General features: G+C 38.5%; 1 protein-coding gene across 1 annotated transcript; it reads right to left on the reverse strand.

Moving 5' to 3' along the window:
- Window positions 1-773: 773 nt before the first annotated feature.
- LOC136447394 (uncharacterized) lies at window positions 774-13467 on the reverse strand. The gene is made up of 15 exons (XM_066446285.1): window positions 13340-13467; window positions 11124-11182; window positions 9777-10818; window positions 9532-9632; window positions 7774-9356; window positions 7493-7558; window positions 7230-7311; window positions 6732-6802; window positions 6331-6471; window positions 5936-6008; window positions 5362-5468; window positions 4733-4787; window positions 4056-4162; window positions 3166-3328; window positions 774-2725 (listed from the first exon to the last, which is right to left on the reverse strand). Exons 2-14 carry the CDS (start codon window positions 11155-11157, stop codon window positions 3170-3172), a joined length of 3621 nt encoding a protein of 1206 aa, XP_066302382.1. The 5' UTR covers window positions 11158-11182; window positions 13340-13467; the 3' UTR covers window positions 774-2725; window positions 3166-3169.
- Between the last annotated feature and the right edge of the window lie 93 nt (window positions 13468-13560).

A 13560-nucleotide genomic window follows, 5' to 3' on the forward strand; every position in this document is an offset into this window, starting at 1 on the left:
GTGACATTAGTTCTATTTGTTTGAACTGTCATTTATATCAGTTGCAGGTTACCTATTAACACCAGGGTCTGTTTATTGTTAAGTAGGTCATATACGTCATGTTGTCAACAACGTCAATATTGAATAGCCTCAATGCATGATCACACTTATCTTAGATCATCACACAATTTTGTTTATTATCTTGATAATTACAAGCAGACTGTGACAGAACCTACCTAAGGATCTAAGATAGCCTTTTCGGTAACATGATAGCTTAAGATTGTTTGACACATGCACAACTATCCCAAGAATGCCTTCAGTTTGCAATATTGTACAGCCATCATACAAGTGTAATCAGGCCTTTATTTGAGCCCGTCAATGCAACCATGCATACTTGTTATAAGTTGATGACAGGTAGTTGCTGAAACATACAGTATTCCAAAATCCAGATAATGGTCAACAACTGACTATCGGGATTCTAAACATAATAAAAAGGATAAACATTTTTAAAAAATCAGATAAGAGAGAGTTCATTCTGATAATGTAATTTTCTAAGGAATGGGCCAGGATTTTTTGCAATAAAACATGTAACGTTAGATGATTCAAACAACCACCTGTTACGGAATCACATGAAACAGGTGGTTGCCAGATCTTATCCAACCCCAAAAAGGCAGGTACATGTAATGCTGTAGAGAAAATCTTACTGAGACACTTTATTGAATAGACCCTCAAATATGAAGTCTATGGATTGAATGGTTATAAGTATGTAAATAAAAGATAACAAAACAAAATGATTCAGATCTGTTACACCTTTATTCTCATGCAAACAAGCTTTGCCATTGAGGAAGCGTAAATTAGATAGGAAGCATGGCCTAAGTGCTTGCTATGTCATCTCGCCTTCACAGTAAAATTTGAAAGCACTTCAGATCTGTGATTATTCCGAAGCAGGGTTTTATCTAAACAATGTTACAGGGGTGCTGCGCCCCCCCCCCCCATGATTTGCCCAGCATGTGCCCCTTACTCTGGGGGAACAGATCCCCTGACAAACATGAAATTGACTGATTGACCAGGGATGCTACTACATTGTAAGTCACATGTGGCCACAGTCTTCATCTGTGACCTCAGGAAGCCTAAGAATGCATTTACACATTTGTTAACACGATTGTTAAACAATCTTTTGTTAAACAAAAATTGTTTCCTGGCTGTCTAGAATTGATAATATTGAGCCAACTAAGGCAATGATAACAAATACTCCAAGCCTTCTTACTCCATTGGTACCTAGTAGTAGGCATCCTTCCATCTTTTCAGATGATGGTAGCACTCTGGATTCAGCAGCTTCTCATGTGGCTCTGAAGTCCAATCCTGGCGTGGCAATCCATTGGTACCTAGCCTGACTAAATCAAGCTTTGACTTCATTTGAATTTACAATTAGTAAATTGATATTTCTGCTAGCTACATTGTAGCTATTCTTCCTGTGGTCCCAGCAACCCTTCCACTGGTCATGCAGGAGGCCTTAACAGCCCCTGGCAGCAAGAGATTTGTAACACAGGCCAGCCTTAACCCATCAGCACATAAATATCATACAGCAGCATGAGTAACATATTTTTCATGAGTTTACAGAATAACAGGTGAGCATTACCATTTGTCCAACACTTTCTCATGTAGCTGTTATAATAGCAGTTGAAGTCCTAATCTCTCTGCCATACAAACTTGACAACTTGTCAATTTGCTTTATCACAGTACAGGGATAAGGGTTGATATCATGATAATTATACTGACATTCTCTCATCAATACCAGATGAGGTTGGTGCCATTATAAGGAACAAAGGCATATTATCTATCAATTATACTACATTTATGGACTTAGATTGAGAACACAACCTCTTCAAGTTTATTTGAGGGGTGGAAAAGCTAGGGTTCTAAATACTGCTTTTACCAAAACTTTTAACAAAATATACAGGATATCATTTAAGATGTTGATAAAGACTGTTTGCATTTAAAAGCCTACAATATCAATCATGCTTAGCCTAATAAATACACACAAGGCTATCTTCAACATTGTCAGATAAGTACATGTATCTAAGCATTGATAGCTGTTTACAACTGCCTCTGATATGCTGAGAATTCAAAGTTGTGTCATTCACACTGGCCAAATCACAGTACTTGTAACACAGTTATAAGACAAGTTGAACACAAAATGCAAGGTGAAAAAGTAAGGAGATTTAAGTACAGTACGAATCCCACAAGATATTGTTTGATTTTACATTGTGCATGATGATAACTTGTGGGAAAAAGAATTCTTACTCTAACAAAGAAACCTTCACCTCTTACAACCTTCTGCACATCTAATATACAATAGAATGTACATAGAATTGTTTTTACAAGCAGACACTGACAAAATCAAAACAAAGAGACACACTTCATGTTAACTTTGTGATAAAAAAGATAAAGATTCACAAGATAAAAACAAGGCAACCACATATAGTAAGAATTGCAGCTGCATTACAAAATTTAGGACAATAGAATTGCAGGTGCTGGGTTGCATTAAATCTGTCTCTTTACAGTCATGACAGTTGTGTAACAGTGGGGATTAACCTCCACTAACTGACCAGTCTAACTGGTCCGAACCTTTTAGCCCAGTGGTTGGCGAGTTGGATTCCGAAGCTATGCGGATCAGGATCGGCGTGGGTTCGAATCCCGGGAGCAGCGTACGTACTCGCCCCTTTGGGTTTTTACAGTGGTTAAACTGAAACAAAGATTGTTGCACTGTTAGAAGTGTCAGTTGTTATATACATAACTTAAGTCATACTGCAAGTCAGAGATCTAAAACTTTGATCCATGACCCAAGTAATACAGGAACTTGTATATGAACAAAAGACATCACTATGGAAAGAATGAGCATATGATCATTCAGTAGAAAGCTTTTAAATGTCACAGTATCATATACACATGTACCATAGCATTAATGTGTACATGTGTATGTGCAGCTAACTGATATTTCAATGCAAATACCATATAATTCAGAACACTTATAAGTTGTAAATTTACCAAAAGAGAATAGCATACTTGCTGCATAAAAATCTTTTTGCAATACGAAATTAAATGCTAGGGATTAATGGCTCCACATTTGTGCTGGTTACTGGCAAAGTTACATTCAATTTTGTATTCAGATTGTACAAAATCAACCTTTTCAAGGACTTGGTATGATTCTCCACACCCAAGTCTGGTCCTCATCGGGGGCATGATGCACCTGTAAAGTCACGTCCTGCTGCAGCAACGTTAGCGGCTGGATGTTGAAGCCTCCTTGCCATCTCAAGGTGAAACCCACCAAGGGTTGATTGGCAAACACCTGAAGGGAGTCACATTAAGTTTTATTTTTGTCAATGTTGAAAGACAATTCAATTGTTATCTATTAACTATGTTTATAGGAACCAGCTTTACATGATTATGAGCTAGTGGCTTTCAGTTGAGGATTGCACCTTTGGGTGTAGATGTTAGGGATTGCACCAGTAAGAAGGATTGCCCTCTCACCAGCTCCCAGAATGCACTGTGCTCATGACCTTGAACCTCTAGCAAGGCAGCACAAAGCAAGAACTTTTTGCACCCATCTGCCACTCCTTGCTAAAGAGGCTCCATTTTCCCTGCAATTCAATTTGCCAGTTGTGCTTTTCCTTGCAAGTAGAGTGCGTCAAAGTTCTATTGCAGTTACACTTTAAGTTTAAACTCTGATGTCTGACCAACTGCTGGTTTAGTGTCTTCTCTGGTGTAATCTCCTGTTCGACCGTTTTGTCCCATGTACTAGACTAGTATTGACTTGTGCTGCCAGTTCATTCTAGTGACACTGAAGAAGAGGGATGGACGTCACTTGAAACATTTGAAACCTCCGTATCCTATCCAGCTGTAGAGATTAAATATATTGTACTGAAATGTATCTATAATCTCAGTTATTAATTCATTATCCAATGCAACTACGTATTAAACTTCTTTAAAAATCATCAAAATAAAAACATTACACAAATGCTCTGACAATATTCAACATTGGAAAATGTGAGTTTGCTCTTTTAGTGAAAAATTACCTGTTCAGCCACATACAGTGCAAGGTCTTCAACATATGTTGCTCCAATTATCCTCACTTCTGTCACAATCTGTCCTGCTGTGTTGAGGACTTTCACAAATACAGGGTCTGGAAGGAAATAATAATCTTATCAATTAAGTCAGACCAATACAATTCTTAGCTGTTAAACCTTGATATGTGTCTGATAACTTTCTTGATGTACTACTAAGTCTCCATACTCATTAAATGAGCTGATTTGTATATCATCAAATTGAATGGAAATAAACTTAAGGTGCATTTTGTGATAACTGTTTTTCCAGATTCTCCAGATTTGAAAATGATGTTTAAGGCCAAACCATTTTAATTTCTTGGTTAACGGAATTTGTAAAAAAATGCTAGATTGGAAAATCAACATGAAAACAGAATCTCAGAGGAAAGTTTGTACTTTGGTGCACACAGTTTCAGGGAGTGAACAGGGTCAGGTGCAAGTTTTCACCCCAGCCTTCTGTTTTCATGATTTTTTGTTGTTGCTAGAATTAAAAATAAAAATCCGTTAACCAAGAAATTAAATTGGTGTGGCCTAATCACTGCTCAACCAGTAGGGAAGATTTATGTCATTACATAGAGAACTAATTTCTGATATGATGTGTAAAAAAATGGAGAGAGAACTGTAAAGTGCATTCAGAATCTAAGTGTTACCTGGTTCGTTCAAGTCTGGTGGTTGTGGCTGGGGAACCACCCAATTATTTGCCTCCTGTTGACAAAATACACTTACATGTAGTTATCAATTGAAATGAAAAGCACAATCCTTATAATCTACAGATTACAGACTTTTCTCATCACTAAAGAAAACTAAATATATCAGCCATTGATATAAGAACAATCTTAATGTCAATACAACAGTTTGCAAAATGGGCAATAAAATTGATATCAAAATTTTTAAAAGGTCTTGCTTGGAACTGATAAAAGGTTGGCCTTATTTGAAGTTATTGGAAGAAATTTGGAAGGCAAGTGATAGCTAATTTTACACTATTGCTCAACATTAGGAAATTGGCTATCAGTCACAGATTTCATGTCTGTATTTCATTTTCTTAAAAGAAGAATCTGTCCTATTCTCGTTTTAATGTTAAGATCCTATAAATGTCGAAGATAAAGAACTAAAACTGATGCATTTCTAGACATACACAAAGAATGAGAAAACTTACATGTAATCTCATTAGATACTAACTTAAAGTTTTCTCAAACTTTGTGTATGTCAATAGACACAGCATTCAACAAATTAAGTTGGTAAATATGTTACATTTGAAAAAAAAAAATTAAGCTCTCACCAGAAACAGGCTTTCCTGAAGAGAACCCACATTAAAATCTTCAGGATGATCAGTTCCGTTCAAAAGCTGACATTGTTGGTCATCTCCATTGTTTGGTTGTCTTCCAGCTGGAAAAGTACTCAGCATTAGATAATATGATATTTATCAATATATGATAATATATCAAAATGACAAGGGGTGGTATACATTGTGCATGTGTAGTTTACCCTCATGCATTTGGAATACAAATATTATAACAAGCATTTTGTATACAAATTTTTCAAACAAATTGAAATCCTGAGCAGTCTCCTAATAGTGCACATCTAAATCAAATAATGGGCAAGTGAAAATAAAGTCATCTGTGTACATTCAATACTAATAAAAATCAGCATTTTTCCAATGCCTAAATCAACCACTGAATCAGATACAGTAATAAGATCAAGATAAGTTGGAATGTATGGATTAACATAAGTCTCAAAGAACATTTTGAAACTTATAGGGAAAAGCCAGGCACAGCAGCTGCAGTTGTAATTCAACGTTTGTTTACTAGTCTTGAGGGATTTAGGGTCAATGTTGTGCACATTCAATTACTTACGTAAACCAACTGCCCCTGCTGCACCGAGGTACAGATTTCTCTCTTCAACTTCTTCAGCCCCACAGGCTCCAATCTGCAAATTAACAATAGAAGTTTATTGCAAGTTCATGCCCGTGGGCTAATTGCAAATACATGGTAAAAACATAGGGAAAAACATATGCATGCGTCAGTAAACTGTGTCTGACTTTGTTGTAACAATTGGCTACTAGTACTAAATACAATTGTTGGCTTATCTAAACTAGCTGGGTTAATGCTAGGGGCCTTAACATCAAGGGTACTTAAGAAAGCAATCTTAACTTATAGCACTGAACTTAATTTTCCATAATGCTCCTTATGACAAATGTGAGATGGAAAAATTGATTGCCTTAATCTCAATAAATCTTTATGCCTCTCACCATCCATTCTGGTAGCCAGTATGGGATGATGCCTGCGGGCCCATGGATTATCGGAGCTTGCTCACCAAGGCTGGTGTATGGCACTGCATACACAGGACCTGTCTGCCCATATTGGACATCACCAGCCCCTGTGACATCATACTGTTCAAATGATAAATGAGAATGGTTAGAAAGCAAGACAGGCTGGAAAAAAGACTGACATGTTTTACAATTTACCTTCTACGTAGAATCTGAAGCCTTCGGGCCACAATCATAGTTGAGCAAAATCATACAACAAAGTGATATGGATTGCACACATTAATGTACCAATAAATGAATGGAAAACCAAGTTACGTATGATAGAAAGGGGTCAACTGAATATTCATGTCAGAAATAAAAGAGGCTGAATAAAATATACTTGCCAACTTTAGCCCTTTGTCATAGTTGTTAACAACTGATTTCTGCAGACTACTATTTGTTGATGCAAAAGAACCTAGGAAAAAAATAGCAAACGAGCTATTTAATATAAATTCCCACGCATCAAAATATTACAACAACATCATAAGACAACAGTTACTGCTATTCTATGTGTAATATTGTGTTTAGATTGCTTCTATTGTTTAAATTTAATCTTGTATGACAGTGTGGTACTAACCAGTAACAACATATGCATGGCTTCAGGAAAACATTTAGATGTGGACAATATTTCAGCCAATCAGATCAAAGAATCGGGAAAACAATAATTTAAACAAACAAAAAAATCAAACTCTACCAAATTAAAAAAAAAAGATGCCTCATCTTAAAGATACCATATTTTGCATTGGGCACATATTAGAGAAGAAAATATTGTCTTGTCTAAAAGTTTGACACTTTGGTAATCTAAGAAACTATTCTCAGTGCTAAGAGGAAACAATACATACCAGGCGACTCTTCCCCTTCAGGGTGGTACAGATCAGTTCGTACAGATACATCTGTCAGGTTGCATCTTTGATGGGATTCAGTCTACAAAAAAAAAGAAGACAAAAACAGCATAATGGTCAATCTAATAAATAACACACGCAGCAATGACATGAAGTTGGTTAGAGTCTGAAGTCTGCCATTAAGTACAGGTTCTCAAAAGACACCTACTTGATATCTCGATATTTCGAGACAATATTTTACAACTGTAAGACAATAAACAAACCTCCAGATGGATGAGAGCAGGCGGTCCAGATGGAGGATACTCTACGAGAACCGGGTCATCTTTTGGCTGAAATGAACACAATACAAATGTCAGTAATGACTATGAATAGCATGATTGTCAATTATGATACTGAAATACCAAAACTTCTTGAGAAAAAGCATTCATACTGTCTATGATTTTGAATGACATAAAATCAAGTTGAACATGAGCTCCACTTTTCCAAATGCTAGGGGCCTTTCAACAACAATTGACATGATTGTGCTGTAGATTTACATATTTACCTCTACAATAAGATGACCATTCTCTGTGCTTGTACTTGCATCCTTCTTCACACCCTTTACGTCGTCTGGGGATTCTGTTGAGTCTGGGTTGCTAGACTCATCCACCAACTTGTCCCTCTCTTCTGGTGGTCGACTAAACTGTAGTTCATCGTAGCTCTTATCCCTGTCTCCTTGGAAGTAACCAAAAGATTTGGGGATAGTACCAGTGACCTTGTTATCACTGATACTTGTGGGAGGAGAATCTGAAACTTTTGTAGTTGGCGGTATCTCCTTATCTGGGGGGACGTTCCTCTTGTCTGCATTGCTCTCTCGTTCACATTTGGTCTCTCTGAAAGAGTTGTCCCCTTGGATGTCATCCCCTCCTTCCTCAACTGTATGACTCCTTGGAGCACTGGGTCCAACACCCCTTGCCCTTAAAGTTTTCGAGTAGTTTTCATTTACAGATACTGTATCTTCAGATTGCTTCTGTCTCAGAGTCTGCAGTTTTGACAAGGGCTTCTGTACCAGGGAATCTGGCTTTGTATTGACCTTTCCTGTACTTGAACATACAGTATCATTCTTACTGTGTTTCATGATGTCACCTTCCTGACTTGATGTTGCTGAAATCCTCTTGCCCTCTTCGGACTTTGCACTGTATGTGCGCATGCCATTGATCCTGTTATGCTCCGATCCCTCTTTACTTTTTCTGTCCTGCCTTGATGCTGACATCCTGTTGACGTGTTCATCAAAACCTCTTGGGTGCTTGCTATTCTTCTTCGCCTTTCTTCTGTTCTGTGGTGTCTGCATGATAGCGGATGCACTATAATGTTTCTTGATTTCTTTCTTTTGTGTGGGCTGTGCCGTCGCTTTGTACGCCATGTCATCTACTGGCTCCTTATCAGTATCACTAACAGCACTTCCCTTGCTTTTGCTGTTTCCAGGCTGATATCCAGTGTTCCCTGGCCTCTTTTTCTTGGTATTGCTACCTTCTGCAGCAGTCCCACGGATCCCTCTACTGCTTGGCTTTTTCTCACTGCATCTACCACTTATTCTCTCAGATGACTCTGGACTTGATGTTTCCCTTGCTGGGTGAAGCTTCTGTGCCAGGTGTTGTTCTGTATCTTCCATCTGTCCATACAAGGCTCCTTGCATCTTCATTCCATCTTGAAGACTTCCTTGTTGTGTGGGCTGGTCTTCGATAGTGGAAGGTGTTTCTTCACCTTCTGTTTCCGCTTGCATGTGAGTGTTTTGACTACTGGCACAGGAATCCCCAACAGTCTTAACTTTTTCCTTTGGATGGTCTTGACAGGAGCTTCCATGGTTGACCTCTTCATTTGGCTGTTGGTTGACCACTGCATTACCATGTTCCTGGCATGCAGGTTGTTTTTCTTGGAGTTCACCAGTTGTCTCTCTGCTTGGCTTTCTTCCATCCCTGGGTTTTACACCTGTGCCATTGGAAGAGGGGGCTGAGGCTTCCCTTGCAGGTTCAAGCTCTTCTGCAGGCTGTTGTTCCTGTTCTTGCTGATCTGTGATCTCTGAGGATGGCACATGAGCTGACGGGACGGTGCTTTCTTGAGGACTCGGGAATGATGTTTCTCCTGCCCCTGCAAGTATCAGAAAATAAAAAGTGTGTCACACACACAATGCTTATAACACAGTGATATATGTATTTATAAAATTTAATCCTTTATGTTTAACAGACTGAGTTTAGCTTAAAGAGAGGCATTTAAGGTACATTTGTCTAATATCTTCACATGTTCTTAAGGTGATAGTGCCCACCTGTAGCAACTTGCTCTTGCCTTGCCAGCTTGTCCACAGCAGCCTGAATGGCAGGATGAAGCTTTCCCTTTTCGAACTTGTCGTAGTGTTGATGCAACCACCTGTGTTACATATGAAACAAAAACATCAGAAATCTAGTTTGGAGGAATTACATTCAGCACTTGACTGATAGTTTATAACTGTACAGCTGTCATACAAAAAATGAGAGACACAAATGCCTCCTTTTAATTTCATATTAAACTTACTCTTTCTTAGAAGTCCGTTGGATCCTCTTAGCTGTCCTCTCGTCTTTCATCATGGCGATGCAGTTACCAGGGCTGATGCGGTTGCGGCGAATGTATTCAGCAACTATGGCTAATGCCAATGGGTTTCCTTCGAACAGGTCATTCAAGCCCTGCGCATCTTTGCTCTCAAATTGGTACTCATGCTGTGGCAGTCTTTCTTTGAGGAAACATTCCAGCTCCTCCCCTCCTTGGAAACCATTGATTTTGGCATAGGAACTACGACTGTGGACTTCCTCTGGAAGTTGGAGATGGTCCGGATCCTTGTGCGTAATGATGACCATCCTGAACTGCATCGTTAGCGGTATCAGATCTCGTGTGACCATAGAGCCATCCTCCAGGTCTTCCACAACCAAGAAGACTAGAGTTTCTCTGCGTAAGAAGGCCTTCTGTAGGCACTTGTCCACAATGCTAGTGTTGTCAAGGTCCACCTTTAGTGCTTTTAGAAGGCTCAGCTTGCTTTTAAGGAATCTGTCCTGGTTCCTCCCATCTAACGTCCATGCAACAGCAGTTGGGTAGTGCCGAAGAAACTTTTCCTCTAAGCTTCGACATATCTGCGTCTTGCCAGACCCACTTGGGCCATGCAACACTGTCACAGGCTTGTCTGTGTACGTGTAGGCACGGTCAATCTGTACAGCCTGTTCAACTGCAATGAAATCTGAGGTCATGAAGAATTGCTTTACAGGCCTGGTGACATTCTGAATTGGGTTAAAAATGTCACCAGCTGCAGTTCCCTTCAAAAGGGCCACAATGCTTTCCTTTCCAAAAGCATTCAGTGCTTGACAAAACTTAAGGAAATCAGCATTTCCCTTAGTCTGGAGTAGAGAAAGCAACGTGCTTGCTTTCTCTTCAAGTGTTACTTCTTGCCCGATTGTGTCATTTTCCTCATCTGCGAGGACTTCCTCTTGAAAGAGAAACCTAATCAGCCTCTCTACATCTGACTTCAAACTCTCTATTATCTCTGATCGATGCTTGCATAGGAGATCCCATACTTCACTGGAGGAACCTATCGAAGAGGAAAAAAATCAAATATTGTAGCAAAATCCGTTGAAAAAGGTCTGTGTGAGACTACAATACAAACTAGAAACTAAGCAAACATTAGCCAGCAAATGCAGGATATTTTTCTTCCAATTAGTAACCCTAATGAAAAGCAGGGGTGAAAAATAACCCCATGTAAAACATTCTAGGAGTGAAATTAGCCAAACTCTATAAATTCAAATCACTTTGAAGGCCTCAATCCAAAACAAGACAGACTGTTTGTTGGTACATATGTTACAGCACATAGTTGTCATGTTGATGTCACTTTCTTACCATTCCCAGCATTTGCAGATGCATCAGCCATCATCACTGTGATGTTCGTCTTGTAAGAACTAAACAATAAAAAGAAGAGTAACTACATGAAGCACAGTAACAAAAAAGTTTTACAAGTATAATCATTACTATCATGTTTGATATTCATCAACTAACAAAATGAATTCCTTACGTATTTCATAAGTGCTAACTGATGAAGTGTGACTTTCCTGTCTTATCAAAAAGGGATTTTAATTTGATTTAGATTTTTTGATAGAATACATGATTGTACAATGTACATTCAAAACATCATAAGTAAGTCTGTAATAATATGTTTACTTATCATTTATGGTACTGTTTGACTTGAAAACGTGCACAGGGTATACTGTAAATGCAGAAATGATCGCGGGGATTTAATTTTGCGGTAGGGAGAAAATGGAGTGTTCGCAGTGGTTTTGAGTTTGCGTTTGAAACAATAGTTACTGTAGTGCTACAGTCACACAATGGTATGGTTTTTGCGGTGGGTTTAAGTTCGCGGTATTTAGTTCACCGCGAACATAAAGCCACTGCGAACATTGCTAACAGTACATATACAGTATAACATTTAAGGGGGTGCACCTGAACTTGGTAGATCAAGTTCTGACTACTGTAAATTAAAAAGAACATACTATTCAGAGATGAACATTCGACTGTCTGTTTTCATTCATCAACAACATTTAGCAAACATCATTGTAATCGTTTTCAGTTAGCAATTTTTCTCAAGGAGCACACAAAAAGTATGTGATACTTAACAAAAAAAACAGTGGAAACAAAGAAGGATGGGACCTAAACCCTGCATGTACACAAAACACAATCCTACATTCAATGTACAATGGGGAAGTAAACATCAAGCCCTTTTGAAGGTGCCTATTGTCAACATGGCTCTTCTACACTTTGAGGTTCCTTAATTCAGCTGCAATAAAAGTCAACAGAAATGAAACCACTACATTTTGTAGTTCCTTGATTACACAGATACACTGTTACAGACTTGAAAACGCTTCTTAATAAGCAACATTGACATGCCTTTCTCCCTATCTTTATGAACTGATTTCGTGCATCAGTGACTCAACTATCTGGCTACAGTATACAAACATGTATGAGTGAGCTTTTAATTGAAAATTGAAAATTAAAAACAAAAACTTGCAGCGTGAGTGCCTCAATACCATTTGCCTAACGTGTATAATGTAACTGAGACAGTCCATTTTTGCAAGACATATGAACAAATTATCTTTGAAGCACCAAAGTCAGAGCAATGTATTTAATTGGTGCCTCAAAGACAATTTGTTGAATAGATATGATTGTCTCATAAAACTGGACTGTCACAGATAATAAGGGATTGGGATAGAGTAACTGACTAAAAAGTTGACAAATACAGACTTTCTTAATTATTTACACTGCCAAAAGGGGAGGGGCACAGACGAACTCGTTCTAGGGTACCACCCCCCTGATCATGACTTTAACATTAAACATGCCCTAACGTAACATGACCTAATTACGTGTAGGAGTAGTTTACGTCCAGATTGGGTCATGTCCACATGTCGCGGTGTATTATACCAAAGCCTGTTCTCATGAGAAACAAAGAACGTCATAAGTATGATCCTCAGCCATCTCCCTCTATTACACAAAACATTTAAAAGGGTTTACATCCAGCGACATAACAGAATAAACTCCTGAACCAGTAACAACAAGTTGCACGGAAGCGTCATACATGACGCATTTCATATGTAATTCGACACCGCGTATCTTTATCATGTTTTTCTAACTTACACTATAGCTGGTATCTTTTAAAAGTAGCTGACGTTAAACCTTTCTTTGATATACACACTATCCATGGTGATTCGAGGTTTGAAACTCTTGCCAGTTTTAGAAAGGTTTGATACAACCTAGCGACCCCCGCTCAGATGATACATTTTTGTACGGCAGCCATTTTCTTTTCCCTGGTAGCTCCACAACTAAAAATTTCCATTTCTCATTTTGGTAAGTACTTCATGCCATCCGCCTTCTATCAGATATGAGTCATATTCCTTACCTATGCAGGTGGAGACTTCTGATTCTTCATAAAAATCTTCACCAAAAGTCACAGATAAAGAAAACAAAAATTTTCAGATCCTATGATATAACATAACAGCTTGCCAGACAAAGATGGTCTTAGATTAAATGGCTCAAACAACGTATAGTATAAGACTGCGTATACTGACCTTTGTGATGTGCTTTTCTCACTAATCCTGCAGTCACTAGTGTGGAAAGAAAGATTACTTTATCAGCAAAGATATTCAATATTCAAAGACAACAGAAAAATGGTGGAATATTGAAAAACAATAAGGGAGTGGCCACACCTACCTTCCTCGTCATTCTCCCCTCCCTTCAAGGTTGTGACGTAATAGCACACGTGACTTCATTCACGTTAAATCTCGCGAAG

Source organism: Branchiostoma lanceolatum, chromosome 13, assembly GCF_035083965.1.
Source record: "Branchiostoma lanceolatum isolate klBraLanc5 chromosome 13, klBraLanc5.hap2, whole genome shotgun sequence".
Classification (NCBI taxonomy): Eukaryota; Metazoa; Chordata; class Leptocardii; order Amphioxiformes; family Branchiostomatidae; genus Branchiostoma; species Branchiostoma lanceolatum.